At 42.5% G+C, this 27661-nt stretch overlaps 1 protein-coding gene across 6 annotated transcripts in view; it reads left to right on the forward strand.

The window, feature by feature from the left end:
* Window positions 1-27661, forward strand: part of JARID2 (jumonji and AT-rich interaction domain containing 2) — a 281796-nt gene that overhangs the window by 150930 nt on the left and 103205 nt on the right. For 3 of the 6 annotated variants that reach the window (XM_064362994.1, XM_064362998.1, XM_064362996.1), the window contains one exon: window positions 13967-14108. The exons of 1 other annotated variant lie outside the window; for it this stretch is intronic. In XM_064362994.1, the coding sequence (XP_064219064.1) occupies window positions 13967-14108 (142 nt within the window). Of the gene's footprint in view, window positions 1-4284; window positions 4431-8523; window positions 8612-13966; window positions 14109-27661 lie in introns of those variants that run through there. 2 more of the 6 variants (XM_064362995.1, XM_064362997.1) reach the window with 2 other exon arrangements.

Consider the following 27661-nt stretch of genomic DNA (forward strand, 5'->3'; position numbering starts at 1 on the left):
AAATTCTAGATTATATAAAATTCTCTGGCACCATAACCTTGTACTCTTTTCTGTCATATGTGGCAATCCATACCACCCTACCTCTCCTTTGTGATCAGTAGTTTTGGGGAAATTATTATTAATTGCATAGTAGCAAAATACCAAGGCACCACTTTGGGTATGCAGTCATTTGTACTGGCAGCAAGAAATTGAAGAGCATTTGGAGGGGGATCATGTATTGATTATAAGGAGCCTCCTTGATGTGCTATAGCTCTAAGCCTTACCTTTCCCTCAATGAGATTATTCCAGCTCTCAGTATAGGCCGACTTTCCTGCTTGGTTGGTTACATGAATAAAACAAGGCCTTATGCACTTAAGGCACCAACAGGTTTTTAAATTAACCAACGAAGAGGCTGTATTTGGTAGCCAAATTTGATTAAGATGTAGAAATGACTTACTGCCTCAGTTTTACCCTAGATTGAGGTTCGCCTAAGTCATATATTTTTGAAATGCTAAGTGCATCTATTGGGCTTCTTCGGATTGGCCTAAGTTAGTAGGAATGACTTGGTTGTGGAGGTGGGTAGATTCTTTATTGTGGAGCCCTTAGAAGCAAAATAATGTCCTTAGCTAGCCTCTGTTTGAGGTGATAATTAGGTGGATGGCAGCCATGAACTTGGCTGGCTGCATAGAATTTCTGTGAATATGAGATCCCTTCTGAAAATTCTGACTTCTTCCTGAATGAGAGTTCTAGTAGAGTTGCTTGTTCTCTCTGGTGGCATGTTATAGAGGGCTTTAAACATGGTGACATTACAGTGATAACATCGCTGGTGCAAAATCAATAGGTGACACCTGCTTTGGAAACTAATCTGCCATTCAACTTGTAAATGAACGTTTGCATATCCAAGGATTTCTACCAGTTCCACTCCTAAATGTCTAAGAGAAACTCTAGTACATGATTTCCAGGAGACTCGCAGAGGAATTGCAACATGGTTCATGATAGCAACAAACTAGAAGCACCTTACATGCCCTTGGATATGAGAATCACAGTGGAATATCCACCATTCATTGGTTGTGTAGTATTATAAATACTCCATTGTATAATAATGAAAATGGATAGGCAAGAGATACAAGCAAGGTCATGGATGGATCTTAGTAAGTTGATGTTAAGTTGGAAAAAACCCAAGTCCTATTGTAACCCGTGTTGTAAAGTTTATAATCTGATGCAGTGAAACGCAAATGCTATTTATATATGTTATGATGTAAAAAAGCACATAGGCAGTGCTTTAGGTTATGTTTGGGTAGTTGGGTTTGGCTGGAGGTTCAGAGATACTCTTTATATCATTAAAAATTGGACCGTTAGGCTGGGTGTGGTTGGTCATACCTGTAATCCTAGCACTTTGGGAGGCCAAGGCAGGTGGATCACTTGAGGTCAGGAGTTCAAGATGAGCCTTGCCAACATAGGGAATCCCCGTTTCTACTAAAAGTTAAAAAAAAAAAAAATAACCCGAGCATGATGGCATACTCCTGTAACCCCGGCTGAGGCTGAGGCAGGAGAATCTCTTGGACCTGGGATGCAGAGGTTGCAGTGAGCCCAGATTGTGCCATTGTACTCAGCCTGTGTGACAGAGTGAGACTCTGGGAGAAAAGAAAAAGAAAAAAAGGACTGATTATTCAGAGGATTTAGGACTTGCTCTGATATTTCACTATTGAAACTTAGATGGTGGTGATTTCATCATACTGATGAACATGGAACAAAGAAAAATTCTTCCCTGGTCTTTCTACCCTCTCCTCTTTCTTGTATTTAAATATTGCAAGTTGTTTTGTTAGTCCTAAACTGAACCTGTTTCTTGGTCTTATTCTTGGTCTTCTAGAGAGGATGCTGTGAGTCTAATATGGTAGTTTGCATGTATCTTCTTTAGTAGAGGACCAACCTTTCATCCAAACAGTCTAAAATGTATGGATATTCACAACTGACAGTTTTGTGAAGTCTCCTTCCTGGTCCGACAGACAGAGGCCAGAGTGGAGTCACAGGACTGACTTGGATATACTGTATTTTGTGGAATATTTTCCGCATGATCAGGCAGTAATGGTAGCAGTTAGGCTTTTCTTTTTTCTTAAAATTTAAATACCTGTTTCTGTTTAGTTGACTAGAACAGGTGCAAGCAGTGGAGATAGTAAATGAGCAGATAGTGTTTATTTCTGCTGATGCCTGCGTGCGTGCACTCTCCGTGTTTGAGTGACGGAACTGGGGGTGTTTAGGAAAACCACTAATCATAATGATTCTGAAACTTCATTTCTGGCCAGCTGTGTATGTCTTGGGGTTTCTACTTTTCTTACTAACCTTTGCTGAGAATTAGCATACATCAGAATATCTGCCTCATGGCCTCCTTTCCAGTTCTCTAATTGGGTGTTGTTGATCATTGAAGGAGCCAAAAGATATGTCCCAATAGAAGGAAGAGGAAAAAAGCCAAATAGTCATCCCCTGAATGTCCTTTAATTGACTCTGTATGACTTATGCTGCAGCGGGGACGCATGCCAAACACTTGCTCACTGTTAACAGGAACACGCGGCACTGGAGAGCACTGAATAAGGGTCTGCTCTGGAGGCTCACCCTCGGAATGATTGGAGAGCAACTCTTTTCCACCCTTCTGTGTTCTCTAGGGAATTGTATATTGAGGTTAGCCCACCGCTTCTTTCCCAGTGCCATGGGATTCTCAGATGGCCTCCTGTCTGCTGAGCCACAGGAGCTAGGTCTGTGATCTTTGTTAAGAGCCAGACTTGTTTTTAGCCACTGTTTCAGCATCTATTAAGTGGGAGAATTGTAGTGGAGCATCCGTGAGACACTGTGTATAATTCTGCTTTTAAAATGGTGGATACCAGCTAGACACTAAAGAAGACCACCATCTACCTCCCTGGGTGAGTGTGAGTGTGTGTGTGTGTGTATGTGTATGTATGTTTACATATTTTGTTATGTAAAAAGTTCTGGCATGTACATGAGCTTTAATGATTTAGGAAACAAGAGTTGGCCATTGTGGAGAGAATTCCAAATTGGCCTTGAGTGGCTGATAGCCTGGGTGACTTCACTCCGAGCAAAGTTGACATCTACCTTCAGTGTCTTTGTGAGGTGTAAATAAGTCACTGTGTGTGAAGTGTTAGAATCCAGAAGGGCCTCATTAGATGGTTCACCAACTAGGAAACAACACACTGAAAGTATTAGTAAGGCATGTTTCCAGTTCCTTTGGATGCATCTGAGGAAAACGTTCAGTGCCATGTGAGCTTGGCCACCGTCTTCCTCCCCTTGGAAGGGCATGAAGAGAAGCGTGGGGTGGTGTTGAGAGCATGTGTTATGGACATTATCATTGCCAGTGGAAGTTCAAAGGCTTCAAGAGAATTGACTTTAAAAATCAAAAAGCTATGACATATGAAAGGAGATGTGTACTCCAGTTGTCTGAGGCCAGGGAGCTGGCCAGCCCTCAGTTGGACTCCTGCCTTTTTTACCCCTCCCAGCTGCTGCCAGGCCACAGAGCCGGTTCTGTGAAAGATCCTTAAGAAACAATGAGAGAAAACAGCTTCTGTTTGATTAGATTAGATCAATTTATGTGCCTTGAGGAGGGTCCTGTGCAGGGCAGGGGGAGGGGTGCCCCCGTGTTGTTGGTGGGGGCAGTGGTGGCCCATGTGGTCACTTCATAAGTAATGAGGCTCCGTGGAAGCTGGAATCCGAGGAAGGGGGAGGGTGGGCTGGAGGAGGAGCATGTGGAAAGAGATTTCTGCAGTCTGTCTGGAGAGCTGCCCAGGTTTCCCAGCCAAAAAAACAAATAAAAATAAATAAAAGGCAAGTGCTGAATGACACAGATTATGATATTAAAAAGGGATGCCATTGAAACTGTGCCTTGGAGCCCGCTGTCCTTGGGGGTGGGGTGTGCTTGGCAGTGGGGTGGGGGCATCTGACCGGCTGGGGACACAAAACTGTGCACAATTAAACTGTGAATGTCCCCCTCCCCCCCATATGTCAGAAATTCTATACTTCAGATTTGTCTGCATTGCAGGTTGGGGAAATGGCTGGAAGAAAAGCTAGCGGCTCTTTTCCTTTCTCTCATTTTAATTTATCGGGGTGGGGGGATCCAGCCGGAGACCCCTCCTCTTCGGTGTTCGATTCCCTCCCATGCACATAAATAACCTTCTCTCCTGGCTGCCTCCCCTCCCCCTCGGCCCCATTGCTGTTCTGGCCGTCCTATTGCCGCGCGGAATCTGCACTGCCGCTTGCTTATTACGTACAGGGGAGGATTGTTGACAAGTGCTCCGGAGCCTGCCTCACTGCGCTCTTCCTCCCTCCCTCCCTCTGTCCTTCTTCCTCTCTGTCTCTCTGCAATGATCCGGCTCTGAGGATGGCTGCTCCACGGGTCTGTCAGGTGCAGTTTTTGGTGGCTTATCTTGAGGAACCTGGGATAGAAGGTCTGTTCCTATCAATAAAAGAAAAACCAAATAGCTCTAGATTTGTTTCAGGCTGTTATGGCTTTTGTTGCAGAAATAGGCCTTTGTGGGTTTCCCTGCTGGGGTCCTGATTAAATCCATTGTGGATGGCAAGGTGCTATATATATATATGAGATACTATGTAAAAAGTGTTGCGATTTGCTTAATATTAATATTCTTTTAGCTTTGATATCCTCCCTAGGGGCAATGGTGGCTCCTGCAAAGGCACTGTGGAAATTTACAAGAGAGAATTAATGTCGCTCTTAAAGCATTAAGCTCTGTTGACCATTTTGGCCAAATCTGCAGTTTCAATCAGGCTTGTAGGAATTTAGATATTTCTCTGGAGACTGAATGCCATCCAGCTATAGCTCATCCCTTTTATTTTATTACCAATTTATTTGATCATTTCCCAGCATTTAAGAATAAACGTTTGATTAAAGTTAATTAGTTCATCCTCACCCTAGCTCTGGTTTTCTTTATAAACAGCATGTTTGCTTTCATTTCCATGAATCCTTTCTTTTTCTACCTCCATCTTTTTTCCTTGAACAACGCAGGAAACTGAGGCATGCAAATAGATCCTGAGTCCTGAAATGATTCTGGGTTGAGACCTAAAAGCTTTAAAGTTGGAGTGCTCTTGAATCTTCTCCCGAATTTCATGCATTAATTCATGTCTGTGTTACTGTTTGTAAACACAGATGGATTTGAGGAACCTTCAGTGTTTGGTGCCTCAAAGCTTTGCAGATTCCATGGCCACATTCCTCTAGTGCTGCTTTCTGCACTGCTTCCATTCATTATATTTCACTAGAGGGAAGAAAGCTGCTCTGGGAGGCAGTAGGCCTTTCTGAATTTATTTGTTGTCAGCAGGTTATTTTTGTTTGTATTTTTCCTTTGAATGGACTACTTAATCCTCTCTGAATATATCCATCTGAAAAGTGGGAGGGCCATTGATTTGTTGATATGTGAGTGAGATAATAAGGAAACTGGGGAACCACTGTCCCTCCCAGTCATGGCACAAACAAAACAGAACTTTGAACTTTGAAGAGATTCCTGAATGAAGGCAGCCCAGAGAGGTTTCAGGGCACAAAGGGTGTGGTTGTTTGTTTATCTGCAAATTAAGGTGTCATGTGAAGACACAAAGTTTGTGGAGCTTTGCCCATGTATCATTGCTGATTAGTACACAAACCAGTAACTTTATGGTGCTTGTCGATTGAGTGAAAGCAGCAGCTTTGCCTGTCTTTGGAGAGCCTTGCTAAAATTGGGTAGGTGGTTTCTTTTGGTCTCTTACATTTGTCGGGTAAATAAAGATGATAGGAAGCTTTAGAGACCTAAATACCCACACACGTTGTAATTACTTGAAGGAGAAGAATATCATTAGCTATTTGTGAAACTTGCTGTGTACATGGACATCTACCTTGAGGAGGGCAAATTCTGTGAGATGAGAAATCAAATTTGGGCCTGTCAGTTTGTCTGAACCCAAGACTTTCAACATGTTGGGCTCATTTATCGGTCTTAAAAAAATTCTAAAAAAAAAAAGCCCTTGTGTTTACGTCTCCTTCATGTGACTGAGTTCCCTTGCTCTGCAGTGATGCCATTGTTCTGCCGCTCATATACATCAGCCTAAACCCACTGTTGCCTTGAGTCAGTTTTCTTCTGTAGGCAGCATTTGACCATGGTGGTGGTCCGTTCTGGGCCCTCTGTGGCGTTGAATTCTTTTCATAAGCTGAAAAAAGCTTGAGTTGCATATCCTAGGGGATTCCAGGGATTTATATTTTGATGGGTATTTGTAACTAGGTTGTCTGGTGGGTGTGTGTTTGACTCGGTTGTCAGTGTAAATGAAAAGGGCGTTGAGATGGAGTGTGGACCCAGAAGAGTTATGGCCTGGGATAGAGTAGTCCTGGGATTGGGCACAGAACTAGAACTTCTCACCGTAGAGCATCGTGGGTATTTAGAGTTCAGTCATTATTATTAATTCAGGTACTGTACTTGTTCTGATGCTTATGAAGGTTGTATTAAGGATGAGGAAGCAGTGAACAGGGGAAGAGAGTAGGGAGGATGATCTCTTGCCCCAAAGAAGTAAAGGGAGTTGTGCCAGAATGAGCAGAATGTTGTGTTCACGGTGGTGATCATCTGAGTTTAAATAGCTTCTGGGCTGGTTGGGAAATCTTTCCTGAAGATTGTGGCTCTTTGTTTTTGTGAGACGTTTTGTGTTGAATAAAGTTAAACTGTCAGCCTTATTGTCTACTTTTATTTATTTTTGTTGGAGCCTCTCAGTGAGCAGTGTTTCTCTGCCCCTGGGGTTGTTGGTTAGGATGTGCTAAGGAGAATCTTTTGTCTTTTGGTGGTTTTCGCTCATTTAGGGTCTAGACAGCCAGAATAGGGCCCATTCTAGTACTAGCTGTGTTCTGCTTACCTCTTCCTCTGAGGACATAGGAGATGTCTACTGACCTTGTTCCTTTGTAGCCTGAGGCATTTATTGCCTTCTGGGGTCCAGGGTCCCATCTTTCTCAAAGGTAGTCATTTACTTGGTTCCAAAATAGGAAAAAAAGGATAGTCAGAAATTTGCCTTATCTACCTAGTGGCCCATCCTTTACATGTTAATAATGACCACCGTGTTAGGTCTTTATCTAACACTTTCTTAAAAAATTGTGCATGCAAAAGAGGTTTAGATTGTTGAAGGTGTGTTGTGGAGATGGATTCTGGTGGTGGTGAAGGAGCTTTGAGAGATAGTTGATTTACAAATCAATATTTACATCTGTTTTCACAGGGGTTAAATTGAACAAAAATATGTCCCCCGTGTCCTCCTCTTCATCCTCCCCGTCCCTGCCACCAAATCTCAAAATTATTTTAAGGGGTGATGGACGGGGTGTTTTTGGATTGTCTTTTCCTGACCGGAATGGGAAATTCTCCATAGCTGATTTGACAGTAGACAAAGGGGAGCCCTGGTTGGCTCAGGGGCTGGTATCATGAGGGAAAGGGATAATTATTTTCCATAAGACGAGGTATGAAACCACTTTCATTTGCGCCTCGTTGACCACAAATGTGCCACCGACATCCTGCCTCGTGACCGGCATTTCTTCCTGGGCCCGCCAGTGTGTTGATCTCGTGAGCATTTCAGTGGACAAGCCTGTACTGAGCTCTGCAGACCCTGTGCCCTGCTTGTCCCTGTCTCTAGAGCTCTGTGCTTCATTGGACGCTCCACATGCTGACCTGCATGTGTACAGTTGTTGGGCAAACTCCCATGTTCACACTGGCCATGCCAAGCAGGCCCAAAGCCAAATCTGCCCTGGCATCAGAATGCCTACCCTGCTTGAAAAGCAGAAAGTCCATTTATTTTTTCCTCTTTGCAAAACCTGAGTGAACATAGGTTTTATTTTTCCCTATCAATGGCAGCAAACCATGCATTCTGATGACCTCAGAGAGGGTCCTACCTCAGCCATGGGGCTGCTTTTATAATTTTTCTATCAACTGCAGACACACACACACACACACACACACACACACACACACGGAGAAATTGCTGCTGAAAATGAAAGCTCTCTTTGGAGGCTTGACTGTTTGATATGTAATGTGATAACCTTGTCTCAGTGACAGGGTGACAGACGGCATTGGCTCTATAATACAGAATTACCTTTTGTGCATCTTTTCTACAACAAAGCCAAATACATTGACTCACCCCTAATATGCTAATGACTTTAGTGTGCTCCAGATGTTTTAGAAACCCTGGAACAGCCTCAAAGCCCTCCTTGTTTTTCCTTTCCTTTTAACCCTTCTTTTGGCATTGCTTTTGTGTAATAGAGGTCTGGGCTTTTCCTTTGGTTTTTCTATTGTCGTGTATGTGTAGCTAATGAGAGAGGACCTGTAAAACTTCTTTGTGTCTAACCCATCATAAAATGATACAGACTACATGCTCTAGTCCCTTTCTTAGATATTAGAAAAGAGCTGTCTTTTCTCTCTACATTTGTGTCCTGAAATCTGTCGTTCTCATCAGTTGCTTTCAAAGTTCCTTCAGCTAAAGGAATCTGTGGCCTAATTTGTATTTCAGTTTTCCCAACACCCTTCATATAAGGCAAAAGGGAGATGGCAATACACTAGTATCTCCAGTTTCCAAGAACAACAGGAATTCGTATTCCATTTTGCTGCTGCTGTTCCAGATTCAGAAATAAGTGAGTTTGTTATATTGTTTTCTGTGGCCTTTTCATTTCTTGCTAATTTGGGAGACGGGGTGAAAAGCTCCCGAATGGCAGAGCTGCTGATGGCAGGGTTCTGTTGTGTTCGATTTCTTTAGAGTTCTCAGCTGCACAAATGGACACTGCCTTGTGGCTAAACAGTCTTGGATCCCAGACGCGCACTTCTCCCATCAGCTGATGGTGACTAGCCGAGGTTGCAGGCACGGTAACCAAGCCGCTTTTGCTGCAGTGATTTAGAATTTTCCCCTCATATTTATTGCTTTTGTGAAAGACAATAGACATGGTTTAATTTAAGTTCAACCTACTGAATATTAATAGAAGAGAACAAATGCTAATGTAGCAGACTGAATCTTTGGGCCATTCATTTAATTTCCTCTGTTTAACCTCCTCTCCCCAACAAAGGTTTGTGTTTGTTGGGGGTGGGGGAGGGGTTTGGAAAAATAAAAACGGTCTGAGTGTGTGAAGGAGGGGATGCCATTTCATTATTTCTCGTTGACTAAAAATAATAATTTTAACAATTGATGGCAGGGCTTTGTAAGGGGAAAGAAAAGGCAGCACATTAGCTTGGCTAATGTTATAATAATGGCTCTCTTTCCCTGTGGCATCATGTTCCGTCTTGCTGACCTGGCCCTCCTGGATTGGGTAAGCTGCATGATTGGGCTTAAAACATTCAAATGGAGATTGGTTGGCGGGGGTGTCAAAGGAAAAGCCCAGGTTTATTCAATCATGTTGGCTGTCTGACTATAAATAAATGTAAATATTTTCTGGGCTGATATATACAGAATGGAAGTACTCAAATTGAAAAAGTTGATCACGTGCAGAATAATGTCAGTTTTGTGCCTTCATAAGGGACAGTAAAAACTACGGTGCTGGCCAGGTGCGGTGGCTCACAACTGTAATCCCAACCCTTTGGGAGGCTGAGGTGGGTAGATCACGAGGTCAAGAGATTGAAAGCATCCTGGTCAACATGGTGAAACTCCATCTCTACTAAAAATACAAAATTAGCCAGGCATGGTGGCCAGGCACGGTGGCTCACGACTGTAATCCCAGCACTTTGGGAGGCCGAGGCAAGTGGATCACCTGAGGTTAGGGGTTTGAGACCACCCTGTCCAACGAGGTGAAACTCCATCTGTACTAAAAACATGAAATTAGCTGGGCATAGTGGCACACACCTGTAGTCCTAGCTACTTGGGAAGATGAGGCAGGAGAATCGCTTGAACCCGGGAGGCAGAGGTTGCAGTGAGCCAAGGTCTCGCCACTGCACTCCAGCCTGGTGACAGAGTGAGACTGTCTCAAAAACAAAACCCTAAAACCTATGGTCCTTTAAGTTGTATAACAGGCAGTTTCTTATGTATTGGCGCCATTTTATGAATCTGGAATGTGAATGTGATTCAGGACAACCCGTGTCCCCTCTAGTTTAGGTGCTGATTGCAGTCCTCAGAATGGTGGAAAACTCGGAGTTCTCTGAAGATTGAGTTTGATGGGGGCCTGGAAGAGTGGAGTCAGTACTTTCATTTCTTTTTGCGCAGTCATGCCTTATCTGAGTAGCCTTATCTGTTTTGATTTGCAGGGTGGGAGGATCGTTCGGGAGAACTTTACATGTCTCTTTATGTTTATACTTATTAAGACATGCACAGTTTTTTCAGCCTGTTACTTTTTTGAGCCTGTATTTGTCATGTTAGCTGATTTTTGTAAGTTTGTGACAAATTTGGCAAACAAGCATCTTTTTTCCCCACAAAATTACTGATAAAAGGTGCATGAGGCCATGTGTGGCTTTTCATGCCTGTAATTCCAGCACTTTGGGAGGTCCAGATGGGAGAGGATTGCTTGAACCCAGGAGTTTGAGACTAGCCTTGGCAACATAACAGGACCCCATCTCTAAAAGAAAGAAAAAGATGAGTGGGGTGTGGTGGTGCACACCTACAGTCCAAGCAAGTTGGGAGGCTGACACAGGAGGACTGCTTGAGCCTTGGAGGCTGAGGCTGTTGTGAGCATGTCACTGCGCTCTAGCGTGGGTGACAGAGCAAGATCTTGTCTCCCAAAAAAAAAAAAAAAAGTCCCCAGAGCAGCCAAAGTAACACTATTGTCACCTGGGAATGTGTTAGAACCAGGCCACTTGGGGAGTTTATTTGCATGCATGCTCAAGTGTGAGAACCACCTCTCTTTACTGTCACCCAGATTCTTTTTGTCAGGAGGACAGAAGCAAAGCAGTCATTCAGAAGCTTAACTTTCTTACATTAGTCCACTGTGAAATCATTTGTTCAGTCATTCTTTCACACATTCACTTCTTTCTCATTCAGCTCATACCCCAGCTGCTGTTATGTACCAAAGGGTAGAGGAGCCTTTCCGAGTCTTCCTGAGCTGCTCGTAATCCTTGTTGAGTTCCTTTTTGCTCGAAATGCAGCTCTTCCTCCGTGCCCTCTTCCTCCATCACCACTCCCTGCTTTTAGGCTTACTGCAAATCCCAATTTTCTTGTTCTTGTTTTGGTAATACAAGCTTGGCGGCTGGCTCCATTGACTGATTTACTATCCTCTCTTTTACTTTATTTTCTTCACATACTACTGAGTGATATGTATGTCTGTGTTTGTCTCTCTTAATTTTATGTTTTGATTAGCCTGTATCCCCATTGGCCTGGCATATGTATAGTATTTAAGTAAATGAATGGATAAATTCAGAATTGATTCCTTTTTTGCCTTTCTTTTTTCTCCATTGTTATACCCACCTTACACTATTGAATAAAGGAAACTTGGAAAAAGGCCAGGTGCAGTGACTCATGCCTGTAATCTCAGCACTTTGGGAAGCCAAGGTCAGTGGATCGCTGGAGCCCAGGAGTTTGAGACCGCCCTGGGCAACATGGCGATCAACCCCATTTCTACAAAAAATACCTGCTCAGCATGGTGGCATGTGTCTGTGTTGCCAGTCATGTGTCTGTGGTCCTGGTCGAGGCAGGAGGATATGTTGGTTCCAGGAGGTCAAGGCTACAGTATGCCGTGATCACGCCACTGCACTCCAGCCTAGGCAACGGAGTGAGACCCTCCTGTCTCAAAAGCAAGAAGCAAAATTACAACTCAACAAAGATGATGTGTATTTACGATGTGCATCCTCTTTTTTTCCTTTTAAATTTTACATCTGGTTCTTTAGCCAGCATTTTTATTTTCAGGTTTTTATCCTTTTTCTGTGTGGTAATTTATCCATCTTCTCTTTCTACTAATAAGAAATATTAAGTTCCTTGGCCAACTCTAATCTGTATCCTAATTGGGTGGGGGAGGGGATCCCTCACTCCCATAGTGACACTACTAATGTGCTCCAACTTAGTGCTGATCAGTAAAGATATTATTTAAACTACATATCTAATTTTAGCTTCTGCAGTCACACTCAAAAGTAGGTGAAATTAATGTTAATATGTTTGACTTAATAAATTCCAAAATATTTCCACAATTAATCAATGTAACATTATCAATGACATATGTACAATCTGAGTTTAAATTACAATTAAGTAAAATTAAAATTTATTTCCTTATCCTCAATAGCCATATTTCAGATGCTAAGTAGCTGCATATGACTAGTGGCTTCTGTAATGTATAACATGGCTTCGTTCTCTGAAACACTGGCCATACTTTTATCCTTCGATTCTTAGATTTCCATACAGTTGTCTCCTTTTGGCCTCACAGTACAAACTCCCAGCATTTTTTTTTGTTTTTGCTTTTATTTTGAGACAGAGTTTCACTCTTGTTGCCCAGGCTGGAGTGCAGTGGTGTAATCTCAGCTCACTGCAACGTCTGCCTCCCGAGTTCAAGTGATTCTCCTGCCTCAGCCTCCTGAGTAGCTGGGATTACAGGCATGTGCCACCACACCCGGCTAATTTTGTATTTTAGTAGAGAAGTGGTTTCTCCATGTTGGTAGACTGGTCTCAAACGCCCGACCTCAGATGATCTGCCTGCCTCGGCCTCCCAAAGTACAGGGATTACAGGCATGAGCCACTGCGCCTGGCTTCTTTGGGGTTTTTTTTTTTTTTTTTTAATATGTTTGTATTTCTGTGTTTTAGTCATATAACTCTTAACGCCCCGTTAGTCAAAGTGAATAACCATGTGTTTTACTTTCAACTTTGTTATCACTCATACTCTGAAATGATGTAAAAATAGGTAACTGACGAAGTGCAGGTAGAAACAAGCCAGGACTCAGGGCCTTGATGTATATACTATGTTCATTCAGAGTGTTGGACTTTTTTTTTTTAAACCAAAATACATGGAATACTGTATTCTACATAGTGTTTAGTGCATCTAACAGACGTCACTTTCTGAGATGCTTCAATAACAAAGACAATGCAGAGAAATGAAGTGTGCACAGAATTGGTGGAAGGACTAGAAGAGCAAAAATCAAGGGGGTACTCTATTTTTAGCTTAAAGATCAAGCACCGTGGAACTGCAGATGCTGTGCTATCATTGCTGCTACCGCTCAGTTCTCGTTTCCTTCGAAGGTGGTGACTAGGCAGTGGACAGGGGATCTAGTTGCTGTGAAAACTTGTGTCAGTGGAAGCTTCTTGTTGGCAGAACCTACACTGATGTAAGGGACTCTCAGGCTTTTTTATTCAAGCGTTTCCCTCTGGTGTGGCCTCATGGCCAGTTAAAATACTTCCGTATCAGTTAGTACGCAGCTGCTTTTTAGAGCCCCCCGAGGGCCCCATCTTCTTTCCACATTTTAGTTATTAAAAGCACATCCATGGGCACCAAGACTCTGTTTATGATCCGCTATCGTAGAGAATCCTTATCCTTTGAGATAATCAAAGGCAAATCTGGTTACAATCTAATCTTATTGGTGGCTATGAAGAAAAACAAGTGGAGTAGGATTTCTAGTTAATATCTAAGATGTGGCTACAAAATAAGGATGCGTTTTCTCTAGTGGCAGGTAGTGGTTTCTTCAGGTAATTCCACAAAATTCCACAGTAACTGTAGAGTCAATATTCAGCACTTCAAGAGTGACTAGTTAGATTTGATAATAATAAATACTCCTTTCTTCCTTTTCTCGCTTTAGCGCCCCAAAAGATGTTATGTACTCTTTAAAACATATCCTAAAGTATAACAATTCCACATTTCTGGTCAAATTTCTTACTGTTGAAATTGTTTCTCTCTTGGGCATTTCACTCTCTTGAAAGGTCTCAAATAGAATCAGATTTTACTTTTTCCACCCGTTCAAAAGGGATGTGTGCTTTTAACTTCTCTTCTCTCCACATTCTTGTCTGTCTTCATCAGCGTTGTGTAGGGTTAACTGTGGTAAAGTGCTGCCTCCTGATGTGATGTATTTAAGTGTTTGTCCCCTTTTCTCACCTGTAGGGCTCCTTGGTAATGACCAGTCTAAGGGATTAGGACCAGCATCAGAACAGTCAGAGAATGAGAAGGACGATGCATCCCAAGTGTCCTCCACTAGCAACGATGTTAGTTCTTCAGATTTTGAAGAAGGGCCGTCGAGGAAAAGGTTAGTACTCAAGGCTGAAAATATTGGTACCTTCAACCAGGGACTGCAAACTCAGGTGCCAGTTTTCATCACATGATAACGTGAGCCCACTCACCCAACCCCTTGATTTTCATAGAGGAGCCAGAATTATGAGGTTTCATATCAAATGTCCTGCTTTCTAAGTATTGTCTAATAATTAAAAATGAAAAAACAAAAAGTACTCTGGCCTGAACAACACATGTTCCTGCTGGCACAATTATCCAAAGAGTTGCCAGCTTGTAATGCCTGTCTTAACTGTTCATTTTAATCGATTCTCAGCAGCCGTCATCTTGAGGAATATATATTAGGTGATGTTTTGCCACTTCTGAAGAGAGATCGTTCTATAAATTTGAAGAATTAAATGTGGTGTTTCTGAGACATTTTTTTCCTTGTCAGGAAAGCTGAAATTACACTGCGTGTATTTTTAATCCCTCGCTGTTTCACCGAGTTCCAAGTTAGTAGCTGTGGAATTGGTGCCTAAAACTTAGAACAGCAGTTATTTTTATATGACTTTCCTAAATAAGCTTAAGATAGTGTGGTAAGGAAGTTGGCTATAGTAGTTTGATAAGAGTGTGGTTTCATGGTCAAACAGTGGCAGTGACATTTTATAATAATGATTTTACTTGAGTGTTTTTGAAACCCTTTGCCTATATCTGCTCTACTTCAACCTGATAGGTTATTTTCCCTTTTCCCTATTAGAATTTATATATCCCTTTGTTCTCTTACTCCACGTTTACTTGGATGACTAGCTTCATGACTTTTTCTTAGAATATGTTAGTTTCAGAGATTGAAGGAAAAGAAAAAATGTCCCCCCTTTGTCTGCTTGTCTTTGTTTGCTCATTCTGGAGAATTTACTTTTCAGAAACAATCTCCATGTGTCTGTCTATAGAAGAACTGAGTAGGGTGAAAATTTAAGAGAAAAGGACAAGATTAGCCATGTGTAGTTAGTTAAAATTCCTAACTGTTTTCAGGTCTGAAATTTGAGATGCAGAGCCAAAAGTCTTTAGTTTCTCCATCATGAGGTGTCCCCTTTTAGATACATTGAGTCTGTATTAATGGCTCTCATTTTCTCTTCATCCTCAGCACTTTCTTAGAAGATGTGGTAAGATTGGTTATTATAGTTAGGAAACAGAGGTAAGATGGATCTGCTCATGTACTAGCTTTGTATGTCACTCCTTTAAACAGAGTGTCTTAGTGATGAACCTATTATATCATAGATACTCTGTAACAAACATTCCCCTATTCCAGTTTAAAACATGAATTATCACAAGAGAATGATTTTAGGGATGTGTAAAAATCGTGTCAGTCTAATATATTGGAATGTATGATACCATCACTGTCTCCACCATGGGCATCTGGCATGCATCTGGCATCAACTTTGATCTCCATTTGGGGAGCATAATTCTCTGAGTCTTTGGGACCCACTCCTGTAGCTGTGTGGCTGGCCATCACCCTCACTTCTGGCTGAGAGCTGGGCAGCATCCGGGCGCAGTGATGAGTTTCGGTAGGCTTCATTCTTGAGGAGGAGGGACCCTTTGTCCCTAACTGCTTGTGACTCTCTCAGAAGATAGTGCTGCTAGCTTTCTCTTGTATGGGACCACAGCGTCATGTGGCACCTGAGCACAAAGCAGTCATTTTACTGGAATTCTGTAGGGCGTTAGGCAGGAGAAACTCTTTTCATTAGGTGAAGGAAAACTTAGCCATTGCAAATGTTTTTTAATTATTAATGTGTGAAGTATCTTACCGAATTAAGGATTCATTGCAACCTACTAACTTGGTTTTGGTCTCACTGTACTGTTGAAAATCATCAAGATCTTATGTGAATTAAGGTTTGATAGGTTTTGGTAGATTTCGAGGATGGTCTTGGCTACCCTTGATTGTAGGAGGAAGATTTTGTAGCCTTCAAATATGTAGTGTCATTAGGGCATGCATTTCTTTTTCACGGGGCGGGGGGGTTGGGGTGACAGAGTCTCACTCTGTCACCCAGACTGGAATGCAGTGGTATTGTCTCGGCTCACTGCAACCTTCACCTCCTGGGTTCAAGCGATTCTCATGCCTCAGCCTCCTGAGTAGCTGGGATTATAGATGTGTGCCACCATAACTGGCTGATTTTTGTGTTTTTAGTTAGTAGAGGCAGGGTTTTGCCATGTTGGTCAGGTTGGCCTTGAACTCCTGGCCTCAAGTGATTTTCCCACTTTGGCTTCCCAAAGCGCTGGGATTATAGGCAGGAGCCACTGTGCCCAAGGACATGCATTTCTTGCAGCGTTGCAAGGTATGTAGCAAGCATCAAATGAATAATAACTCAAAACTTAAGGCCTTAAAGAACTCTGTTGTTTTGATCCTTCCTTAGTATTTTGTGGTTTGGGAATGAACCCTAAAGCGGAATAGATGACTTGGGACCGGAATTTCCAGAGCTTTGGGTAGTATACCGTTAAAACCGTAATACGTAACCTTTCTTCATTTCACATATAGGGTGCCTTTTCTGATAGGGTGATGGAATGTGCTGACTGAAGAAAAGTTAAGCCTAAAGTAACTACCTATGATGGTTATTTTAAAACAGCATTTAGTGCACTTGGTGTACGGTTGATTTTTCCTTATGAGTCTTAAATTTCCTAAACATTATAGCTCTTCCCATGGGAAGAGCTTTTTTTTTGAGATGGATTTTTGTTCTTGTTGCCCAGCCTGTAGTGCAATGGTGCTATCTTGGCTCACGGCAACCACTACCTCCCAGGCTCAAGTGATTCTCCTGCCTCGTCCTCCGGAGTATCTGGGATTATAGGCATGTGCCACCACGCCCAGCTAGTTTTGTATTTTTAGTAGAGATGGGGTTTCTCCATGTTGGACAGGCTGGTCTAGAACTCCCGACCTCAGGTGATCCGCCTGCCTCTGCCTCCCAAAGTGCTGCGATTACAGGCGTGAACCACCACACCCAGCTGGAAAGAGCTTTTAAGATTGACACTTTGCATTCTGTTTTGGACTTTAGACTTTCTAGGAGAAAACACTGATTCCTAAATATTCAGATTGTTGTAGTTTGTTTTGTGTTGCTGTAACAAAATAATTGAGACTGAGTAACTTTAAAAATACAGAATTTTATTGGCTTATGTTTCTGGAGGCTTGGTATTCAAAGATTGAGGGGCTGGGTCTGGCGAGAGCCTTCTTGTCACATTATAACTTGGCAAGAGAGCACAAGAAAGTGCTAAGTTTGGTTTTTAATTTTATTTTTATGTTTTCAAAGAGATAGGGTCTGCCTCTGTTACCCAGGCTGTAATGTAGTGGTGGAATCATAACTTAAATACATTTTCTAATGCCTGAGCTGAAGGGATTCTTGTGCCTCAGACTCCTGGGTAGCTAGGACTACAGCCACATGTCTCTACACCTGTCTAAGCTTGCATTCATAACAAACCCACTCCCGAGATAGTGACATTATTCCGTTCACCAGGGCAGATTGCTCCTTAAGATCAATGATGAAATTGCTCCTTAAGATCTCACTTTCTCAGCACTGTAGATTTGGGGATTAGGTTTTCAGCACGTGAACTTTGGGGGGGTCACATTCAAATCATACTTCCGGGCCATAATTTATGTATGTGCTTTGGAAAGAGCATTTTCTCTTTATTTTTTAGAATGATATGTATTGCTAGCTAGCTATTCTTGTACATTTAGTTACTCCTACTGTACACGTCCTTTTATGTGCGTGAGTTTAGGATCATCAGCACAAAAATAGATGCCTTTTGTCTATAGTAGAAGGATGGAGGAAGGGGAAGAGTGAGAAGAATTTTATGTGCTTGATTTTATTTTCCTTCTTACGGAAAATAAAAATCTGTGGTGAAGACTGATGCCAGCCTCAGTTCCAGCCTCATCCAGTCGACTTTTCCAGCCTGCACATTGAATCAACTACATTTTTCTGATTATGCTTATAACATGTTTGTAATTTTTCAGTTAAAACATCCATGTGTTTACTCAGTGTTTTTTTTCTGCAGAAAACCCCCTGAGTCAGATTTTGCTGTGTGTACTTACTGCCTATGCCTTTACTTGACACGGGGGATCTTTTTAGCAGTAGAAAGCAGTAGAGTCAGAGCTCTTTAGAGTTTAGGAGTTTTCTCAAGTTTCTGATTCTCTTCCTCAGAGTTTTTCTTTATAGAGGCAACTACAACAACAACAACAACAACAACAAAAACCCAAAACCAAAACTGGTATATTTTTACCTAGCCATTGAAAGGTCACCTGAGATCACTCTTTGCAAGAGGAAAAGCCAGCCCCGCCTTCAGAATTGCTCTGCTGTGTTCATGGAAAGGGCAGCCCAAGAAAAGGTTAAAATGATATATTAACATAATTTATGATTTTTATTGTTTAGATTGGAACCGTTACAGAGAGTTTCATCCTTTAATCAGACCGTTCTGAATGTGAAGGTGGCCCTGCCTGTCCTTTCTCATTTTGCCCATGTGTTCCACTCAGTTCTTGTAAAATGTGTGTCTGCCCCATCAGTGTCTCGGTAGTTGTGGAATCCAGAATGGATGGAGTTTATTCATTTGGGTGTGGACTAGTCGTCAGAAACTCTTTGGAAGAATGGTTATGGAGATGAGGATTATTTGTTTGATGAATGAAAAAGAAGATAATGTACAATTAACTTGGAGCTAGTATATTTTAGATGTACGTAAATACAAGATCTGAAATACAAGATGATTCAAAAGAGGTCATCTGAGTTGGCCATTAAAATAGAGAGCAAGATTAACTGTTTATATTTTATCTGTGGGTGAGTGGAGGGAAGAAGGTAGAAAAATTGCAAGAGAACGGTGGTTCTGAAGCAGGTCTTAAGGAGGCTGTGATGCAGCATAAAGAGAATAGGCTGTGTGGCTTCTCATTATATCTTGAACATTTACTTGCTGTGTTATATAATACAATAGACATTGTGTAATACCTGTTGGGCAGGTTACATAATGTGTCTGGGCCTTAGTTCTTTCATCTAAAAGATATGAATCACAGTAGTAACTGCCTGATGGTGTTCCGTGACTTGAAGAAATGAATTATTGAAGAGAATTTTGGTATATTGGCTTGTTATGATGGCTTATGCCTATAACCCCAGCACTTTGGGAGCCTGAGGCTGGCGGTTGCTTGAGTTCAGGAATTGGAGAGACCAGCCTGGACAACATGGTGAAACTCCATTTCTACCAAAAAATACAAAAAAATTAGCTAGGCCTGTTGGCAGAAGCCTGTACTCCTAGGTACAGGAGGCTGAGATGGGAGGATTGTTTGAGTCTGGTAGATAGCTGTGATCGCATCATTGCACTCCAGCCAGCGGGACAGAGCCAGCCTCTGTCTCAATCAGTCAGTCAATCAATCAATCAATCAATCAGGTATATAAACAGTACTCTGTGTTAGATATTAATAGTCATTGTCAGTCTGTGTGACACATGAATTGCTACATGTGAGTATGCACATCCTTTTAAGACTTCTCTGACATGTTTTAGAGGGTTTTTGATTTACACAAATGATGATTTATATCTTTCCTCTCTGTCAGCCCTACCCCAGCCATCTGTAGGCGGATGGAAATGTATGGGTGCATCTCCCTCTTTTGAAGTTATTGAGTCACAGTTAAGGACCCTGTGGTGTGTGGTGTAAATTTCCTCCGCTGAACTTGGTGCGACTTGGTATTTGTTTGAATGAAGCAGGCAAGAGTGGTGGGGTGAACAGATTCCATTGTGGCTGTTGATATATTAGACATCGCTTCACCTTTGGGAAAGACCCTTAGTGTTTAGTGTTGAGATTCCTTGTGATCGAAATACATAAATATATTTGTTTTTTTGTTTTTCCCACATGGAGTCTCGCTCTGTCACCCAGGCTGGAGTGCAGTGGTATGATCTTATCTCACTGCAACCTCCAGCTCCTGGTCAAGCGATTCTCCTGCCTCAACCTCCTGAGTAGCTGGGACTACAGGTGTGTGCCAGCACACCTGGCTAATTTTTGTGTTTTAAGTAGAAACAGGGTTTTAACTTGTTGACCAGGATGGTCTCTATCTCTTGACCTCGTGATCTGCCTATCTTGGCCTCCCAGAGTGCTGGGATTACAGGCCATGCCCAGCCAACTATATTCTTTTGAACAGTAAATTGCTTTTTGTATTCTAACACACTTAAAAAAAAACAAAAAAAAAAACTGTGGCTTGGCAGTATAACTGACACCTATAATCCCAGCACTTTGGGAGGCTGAGCTTGTGGATCACCTGAGGTTGGGAGCAAAACCAGCTAAACTAATGTGGAAAATGCCATCTCTACTAAAGATAAAAAATTAGCCAGGTGTTTGGTGATGCGTGCTTGTAATCCCAGCTACTCGGGAGCCTGATACAGGAGAATTGTTTGAACCTGGGAGGCGGAGGTTGCGGTGAGCCAGAGGTTGCGGTGAGCCAAGATTGCACCAATGCACTCCAGCCTGGGTAACAAGAACGAAACTCTCTCTCAAAAAAACAAAACAAAACAAAACTCCAAAACTCTTCAGAGTTTCTGTTGAACTTGTATAGAAGTGCAGACTCTGCCTCTGCAGAGAGGTAACTTTTTTGTTAAATAAGCAGCTGCTGTATATTAGTTAGGCTTTCTTTATTTTTTTATTTTTTTATTTGGGGTACCAGTTTAATGCTACAAACTTTATACATGCTGTGTTTAAACAGAAAGAAAACGTAACACAAATGTCATTCTCCTCAGTTTATACATGAGGAAACTGAAGCATAGAGATGTCATGTAAGTAAATAAAGTCAGTAGTTGAATCCAGGTCTATCTGACTCCAAGGCCTGTGTTTCTCCTCTTTTATCAGGATTTAGTTAGGCTTTCAATTGTATAGGACTTACTGAGTACAAACATAATTTGTCCTATTATTTTGAATTTTGAATGTAAAGATTTATTGGAAGTGTTTTGATTTCATAACTTGGTGTATTCTGAGATATGCCTCTGGGTATGAATAATGTTGAAAGTGGTGAGAATTCTCTCAGGCTTTTAACAGGTATATTAGGTTCACAGCTACATTATTTGCATTCCTGTGTTCTTTATTCTTTTTGTTCTGAGCTACTTTTTTGGTATAAAATACTTTTCTTCATGTTTGAAAGGAAGATAAACCCAAATATATATGAGTCTTGCTTGAGAGCGTGCATGAATTGGGGTTATTCAAAGTGAGCATCCTTAAGAATTAGAATTATACGGTGGTCACTCCTGCAATCCCAGCACTTTGGGAGGCTGAGGTGGGCAGATCACGAGGTCAGGAGTTCAAGACCAGCCTGGCCTATATGTTGAAACCCTGTCTCTTCTAAAAATATAAAAATTAGCCTGGCATGGTGGCAGGCGCCTATAATCCCTGCTACTTGGGAGGCTGAGACAGGAGAATGGCTTGAACCCAGGAGGCAGAGGTTTCAGTGAGCCAAGATCGTGCTCCTGAACTCCAGCCTGGGTGACAGAGTGAGACTTCATGTCAAAGAGGAAAAAAAGAAACAATTTAGATTTTTTTTTTTTTTTTTTTTTTTTTTGAGACGGAGTTTCGCTCTTGTTACCCAGGCTGGAGTGCAATGGTGCGATCTCGGCTCACCGCAACCTCTGCCTCCTGGGTTCAGGCAATTCTCCTGCCTCAGCCTCCCGAGTAGCTGGGATTACAGGCACGCGCCACCATGCCCAGCTAATTTTTTGTATTTTTTGTAGAGACAGGGTTTCACCATGTTGACCAGGATGGTCTCGATCTCTTGACCTCGTGATCCACCCGCCTCGGCCTCCCAAAGTGCTGGGATTACAGGCGTGAGCCACCGCGCCCGGCCCGATTTTGTTTTTTTCTTAATCTTCAGTGTTCCTAATATGCTTATGCATTGCTGTTTCTTGAATATATGGAGTACAGTTACAAGAGATATTTGAGTGTCTATGCTATTTCTATGTTCTATTATTTACAAAACAGGTTTGATTGATTAGTCTTCCTCCTCTTCGGTCGTATTTGCCTGCAACTTTGCATGTCTGGTAGCTTTTTATTAGTTGACAGATACTGTAAATTTTTCTCTGTTTTGGGAAATGATCGTATTTTTCTACATATTCTTGAGCATTGTTCTGAGATCTAATTAAATTATGAAGGAACAGTTTGATCTGTTTGGATCTTGAGTTTAAGCTTTATTAGGTAGTGCAAAAGCAGTGTTTACTGGAAGACAACATTTTCCCGCTACTCAGGCAGAAACCCTTAAGTATTTTGCTTGATGTCCTAGGGATTACATCTACCCCGTAGACTAGTATGCATGGATGCTACTCCTGGTGCTTTTACAATTTGATTACTGCTCTCGCTAATCCTTTCTGGAAATACTTTCTCTTGGGTAGTTTCCTAACACAAATGTACTTGTTAGTACTCAGCCGAAGACACGAGGAGCGATTTTGACAGTTCCAGAGCTGTCTGTGTGGCTCTGCCCTCTGCTGTGCTTTACCTTACACGTTCTATCACCTTGGCCTTCCCTTGTGTTTCTCAACTCCAGCTCTGTCTGCCCTTTCTGTAACTGCTGCAGTCTGGACATTGTCTCAAGACAGTGAGCTGGGGGATCATTTGTTTTCCATCTGTCGCAGATCACACTATGTTGCTATGTGGTGGCGATTGTTTTGTGTGGATTTTTAGTTCTTTCAGGCAGGCGAGAGGTATAAATCCTGTCCCTATAAATCCTGTCCCTATAAATCCTGTCTAGCTTTGCTAAAAGTGGAAGTTCTTTCTTTTTTTTGAATGTTGAATGAGAGAGTGAAAGAGAGAAACATACCATGAGGAAATGGAACTAGCCACAGTCATAGCTTTATATTTAGTATTGTTAGTTATTAAAGAAGAAAAACGTGAACAGCGTAAGTAAACCCTCACTCTAAGAAAAAAATCTCAAAATTAATAAACATAAGCATTTGAACTACAATAGAAATAGCAAAGTCCCTTCCATAATAAAGCCTGTGACTATTAAAAGTCCTTTAAAGCTATGGCATCTGTCTCTTCCATTAGGAAGAACTGACCCTTAGCATAGATAACATTGTGCAAAAAATTTTTACCTTAATTCTTTTGAAATACCTGTTTTTAAGGTTTTACCATCTTTACTTGGCAGCTCAGTTAACAGGATTTGAATCTAAGATTTCATATCTGTGATGCCTGGACATTCCCAGTGTACTGTGTCACCTTCCATACTTTGTAGCAAATGTAGATCTGAATTTTCAGGTGTCTTGTCTGGATAGCAGTTGGCTTGGTGAGCTGCCGCAGGGCTCCGGGGTGCAGTTTGGGCTGGGGGCTGGCCTGGTCCACACCTGCGCTGACGGGGCACCTCTTGCTGCCATGTCTAGTGTTACTCTTCAGCTCACATCATCTAGTAAATAATTTCTTTTCTGCCACCGGTTGTATTCCTTCTTTTCTGAAGTACATGAAATGCCTTTCTTCATTGTAAACCTAGCCATGGATAGAAAAGGGAAGAACTTTGTCTTGAGCAGGACCTATACCTCCCAAAATCCTCTCTGGGGTCTTCCAGTGTTAGAGGTCTGTGTCTTTTTCTGTGAGGACTCCAGAGAGAGGCTCGTCCAGGAATTGAGAGCCGTGAGGGCCCAGGAGAGCTGACTGTTGTTTCAGGTAGCTGCTCCGCATAGATCTGTGATTACTTGTTGATTTTAGTGGATTTTCTCTGTCCTTCTGCAGAGAACCTTTCTTTACTTTTCCTACAGTCAGTGGAGTTAGTAGGTTTGGGGGTGGCTCACCTCACAGTGCCTTTTTGAGGATATTCACCTTTCCCATGGTAATCTTCCAAGTTTGGGAAGGAAGTTTGTATTTCACGCTCTGTACCTTCACCTTGATCTGAAGTCAGTCAGGTGAACCTGAGTTCCTGGATTTAGGTGTCTGAGGTTGGATAACACAGAGCTAAGGAAGCATTTTTGAGTGTTCCGGCAGTTCTCCCTGGGACGTTCACGCATGCTCTGTTTCCTGGAGGCTGCACATGCTGCTCATCGACATTCATGGTCAGGTTCTTTCCCCGCAGCAAAAACCCATGGTTCAGACCACATTTAACTCATAATTGCTCACCTCTCTTCTTGGGTACCCAAGGCAGTGGTTGTGTCTCCCCACTGCTGCTTCCCCATCATGAAATAGAGTCCTACCATAGGTGTTCGCAGAACAGATGAAGCCGGTGAAATAAACACGAAATCTGACTGGTTTTGCGTGGGCTTCCCCTCTCCCCCTCCCTCTCTCGGAATTTTAACTGCTTGGCAGAGTACTACTTGTATGACTCTGGGGATTATAAAACAATCTTTTGTATTGCTCCAGTTCACAGGAAGCAGCTCCTTTTTTCTCATTAATGACGCCTCTTGTTGAGTCCATCTTTTCTTCTCATGGGTTAGGCCTACCATGGATATGGCAGTTTATAGACCATGCATATGAACTAAGGATTCCAGGAAAGCTCTTTTATCAAGGCTTACAGGTGTGGTCCAGTATTTTTTTTTTTTTTTTAATTTAAAAATTTTATTTTTTGAGACAGCGTCTGGCTCTGTTACCCAAGCTGGAGTGGAGTGGTATGATCTCGGCATACCGTAACCTCTGCCTCCGGGGCTCAAGTGATTCTCCTGTCTCAGCCTCTTAGTAGTTGGGACTACAGGCATGTGCCACCACGTCCAGCTAATTTTTTGTATTTTTTCTAGAAATGAAGTATCACCAAGTTGCTCAGGCTGGTCCTGAACTCCTAGGTTCAAGTGATGTGCCCAGCTTGGCCTCCCACGTTGTTGGGCTTATAGGTGTCAGCCACCATGCCTGGCCTGCATTCCAGTCATATGTCATTGGAAGGAAAGCTGAGCTCCAACTTGTTTTTTGGGGTTAGGGACAGGGTGGTGGTTTTGGCTTTTGGGAAGAATTGTGCAACTACTAAATTCAGAAAGATTAAAGTAGGTGGTAGAGTTCAACATCATCTAGAAGAAAGAGTTTGGATGGGGAATGTGGTTTGTTGGTGTAGCACTGTGGGGCATGTTGTTTCTGAGTCATGAGACAAAGACAGGCTGGTATTTCAAGTTCACCTTCATGGGTCACATGTGGGTAGATTTGTATCGCTTAAGTGACAGGATGAGACTGCAGCTTCCTTTTCAAATTGCTGTTACCTAGATCAGTACAATTAAGTCTGCCGGTGCCTCTGTCTGCTTGACTTCACCCTGGGCTGAGCACATACGTTTGATCCTTCGTGTGGGATATCTGTGTGCAGGATGCTGGAGAAGCTTGTCATTTCTAATCTCCACTCCTTGGGCCCATGATAGGGAGAAGGTGCCAAACGTGTCTGTGATGACCTTTGTGGTCCTGCTGTGCCTTTGCAGGTTCCTCATCTTTAGGTAGAGCTTCATTATTTGTTTTCCTGAGACACCTTCTCTCCTGGAGAGCCTGTTGGTTAACCCTGGTCTCTTTCCCTAGTGGTCAGGCTTCATCCCCTCCTTGGTTAGCGTTGATTGGCCAGGACTTCTTTTACTGCTTGGACATCCGAGCCCACATTCCTAAACTCTTTCTGGGAGACACATAGACGTGGATAGATCTGTATGTATCCATCCCTGACTGAGACGGAGTATTGTTTTGTTGCACACATTGGTCCCAAATTCCTGGCCTCAAGTGATCCTCGTGCCTCGGTCTCCCAAATTTCTGGAATTACAGTGATGAGCCACACTGTGCCTGGCCCTTGACTGTCTCTTGATGTTCAGGCCCTTCTTGGCTTATTTTGATTTGGAATTGATTGACACGCAGGGGAGTTCCCTCCATGATCCTCCAAATATCGTGGCTTAATGTCAAATATGCTTTTCCAGCACAGTATTATAATTAACCATTTGATTAGAAATCAGGGGAAAGAGAAAAACTTATGAGCATAGATTCATTTAGACTGGGCTTGAATCTGAAGTTTTGCTCTGTCCCTCGGAGAGTCAATTATCTGTGGCTCTGTGGCTCAGTTAGAGTGGCTCTGTTGATGTTATTCACGGCAAACACTGACATAGCACTTTTGAAGTGCTGTCTACTTCCACTGTTCCACGTTCCTTACGTATGTTAGCCCATTTAATTCTCATAGCAGAACCATTAATATAGGTTATTTTATTATCACCCCCATCTTACAGATGAGAAAATTGAGCCACTTGTCTGGGAGACAAGGCTTACGGTATATAATACAGACTCAGTTGATGATGTCTGCTCACCTTAAATGAGTCAGAGAGGAGCCATCACATGTGTTGATACCAAAGAGAGAACAGTATAGTTGTGACTTCAAACTTTTTGACGTGGCCTGCGAATTATGGTGTGTGGCAGAGTGATTCTATTTTAATCTTTTAACCTTCAGAGGATTGTGACCTCCACAGAACACATATGCATGGGTGCTAATTTGTTAATGAAAATGCATGCTAATGGTTTTCCCAAGTACCAAGATGCGGCTACATATGATTGATGTAAGCCTGTTTTGAGCCACAGGAAATTTGCATCTCAGGGAAAGTAGAGAAGCAAATAATTTTTGTTGTAGTGTACTGTGGTTTGAATGTGCCCCCCAAATTTCTTTTTTTTCTTTTTTTGGAGATGGGGTCTTGCTATATGGCCCAGGCTGGAGTGCAGTGGCTATTCACAGGCTATTCACAGGTGCGATCCCACTACTGATCAGCATGGCAGTTTTTTGACCGGCCCTGTTTTGGACCTGGGCCGGTTCACCCCTCCTTAGTAAGCAACCTGGTCGTCCCCTGCTTCTGGGAGGTCACCATATTGGTGCTGAACTTAGAGCGGACACCTGATCAGCATAGTGCAACACAGCCCAGAACTCCTGGGCTCAAGCGATCCTCCCACCTCAGCCTCCTGAGTAGCTGGGACTACAGACATGTGCCACTGTGCCTGGCCCACATTTCATGTGTTAGAAACTTGTTCCCGAATGTAGAGGTGTTGGGTTTATGAGGGTTCCACCCTCTTGAGTGGATTAATACATTTATCATGGGAGTAGATTCCTTATAGAAGGACGAGGTCAACCCCCTTTTGTCTCTCTCTTGCCTTGTGTTGCCTTCTACGCTGCTATGTGAGGTCATGGCACGAAGGCTATCCCCATATGCTTGTCCATCAGTCTTGGACTTCCCCACCTCTAAAACTGTGAGAAATAAATTTCTGTCCTTTATAATTTCAAGTATTCTGCAATAGAAGCCTCAAATGGACTAAGACACAGTGCAGAGTCCTGCAGAAGAAGGCTGCATGAAGTTTGTAGAACACAGGCAGAGTGACTAGGGAAATTTCTAGGGAAATTGCGGCAGCTTCAGCATGGTCATGTGTGCACTTCATTTTTCCATCTCTGGGAGATGTAATACGAGCAAAAAAAGGAGGAGACCCTTTTAGTGTTGTTGTGCTTTTCCAGGTAAGTCAGTCCTCTTTGACTTTGTAACGGCAGGATGTGAGCTGCGAGCTGTGGGTTTCTCAGCCAATCTAATGCAGAGAAACAGGCCTGTACCTGTTGCTGTGAATCTGGTAGCTGGGTGCAGCGTAGTTATAGTAATAACATGATGAGCTTCTTGAGTGCTGGGCAGTTTGACATGAGAGGGGTC

Source organism: Aotus nancymaae, unplaced genomic scaffold (assembly GCF_030222135.1).
Source record: "Aotus nancymaae isolate 86718 unplaced genomic scaffold, 86718_ANA_hifiasm-v0.15.2.pri h1tg000051l, whole genome shotgun sequence".
NCBI lineage: Eukaryota > Metazoa > Chordata > Mammalia > Primates > Aotidae > Aotus > Aotus nancymaae.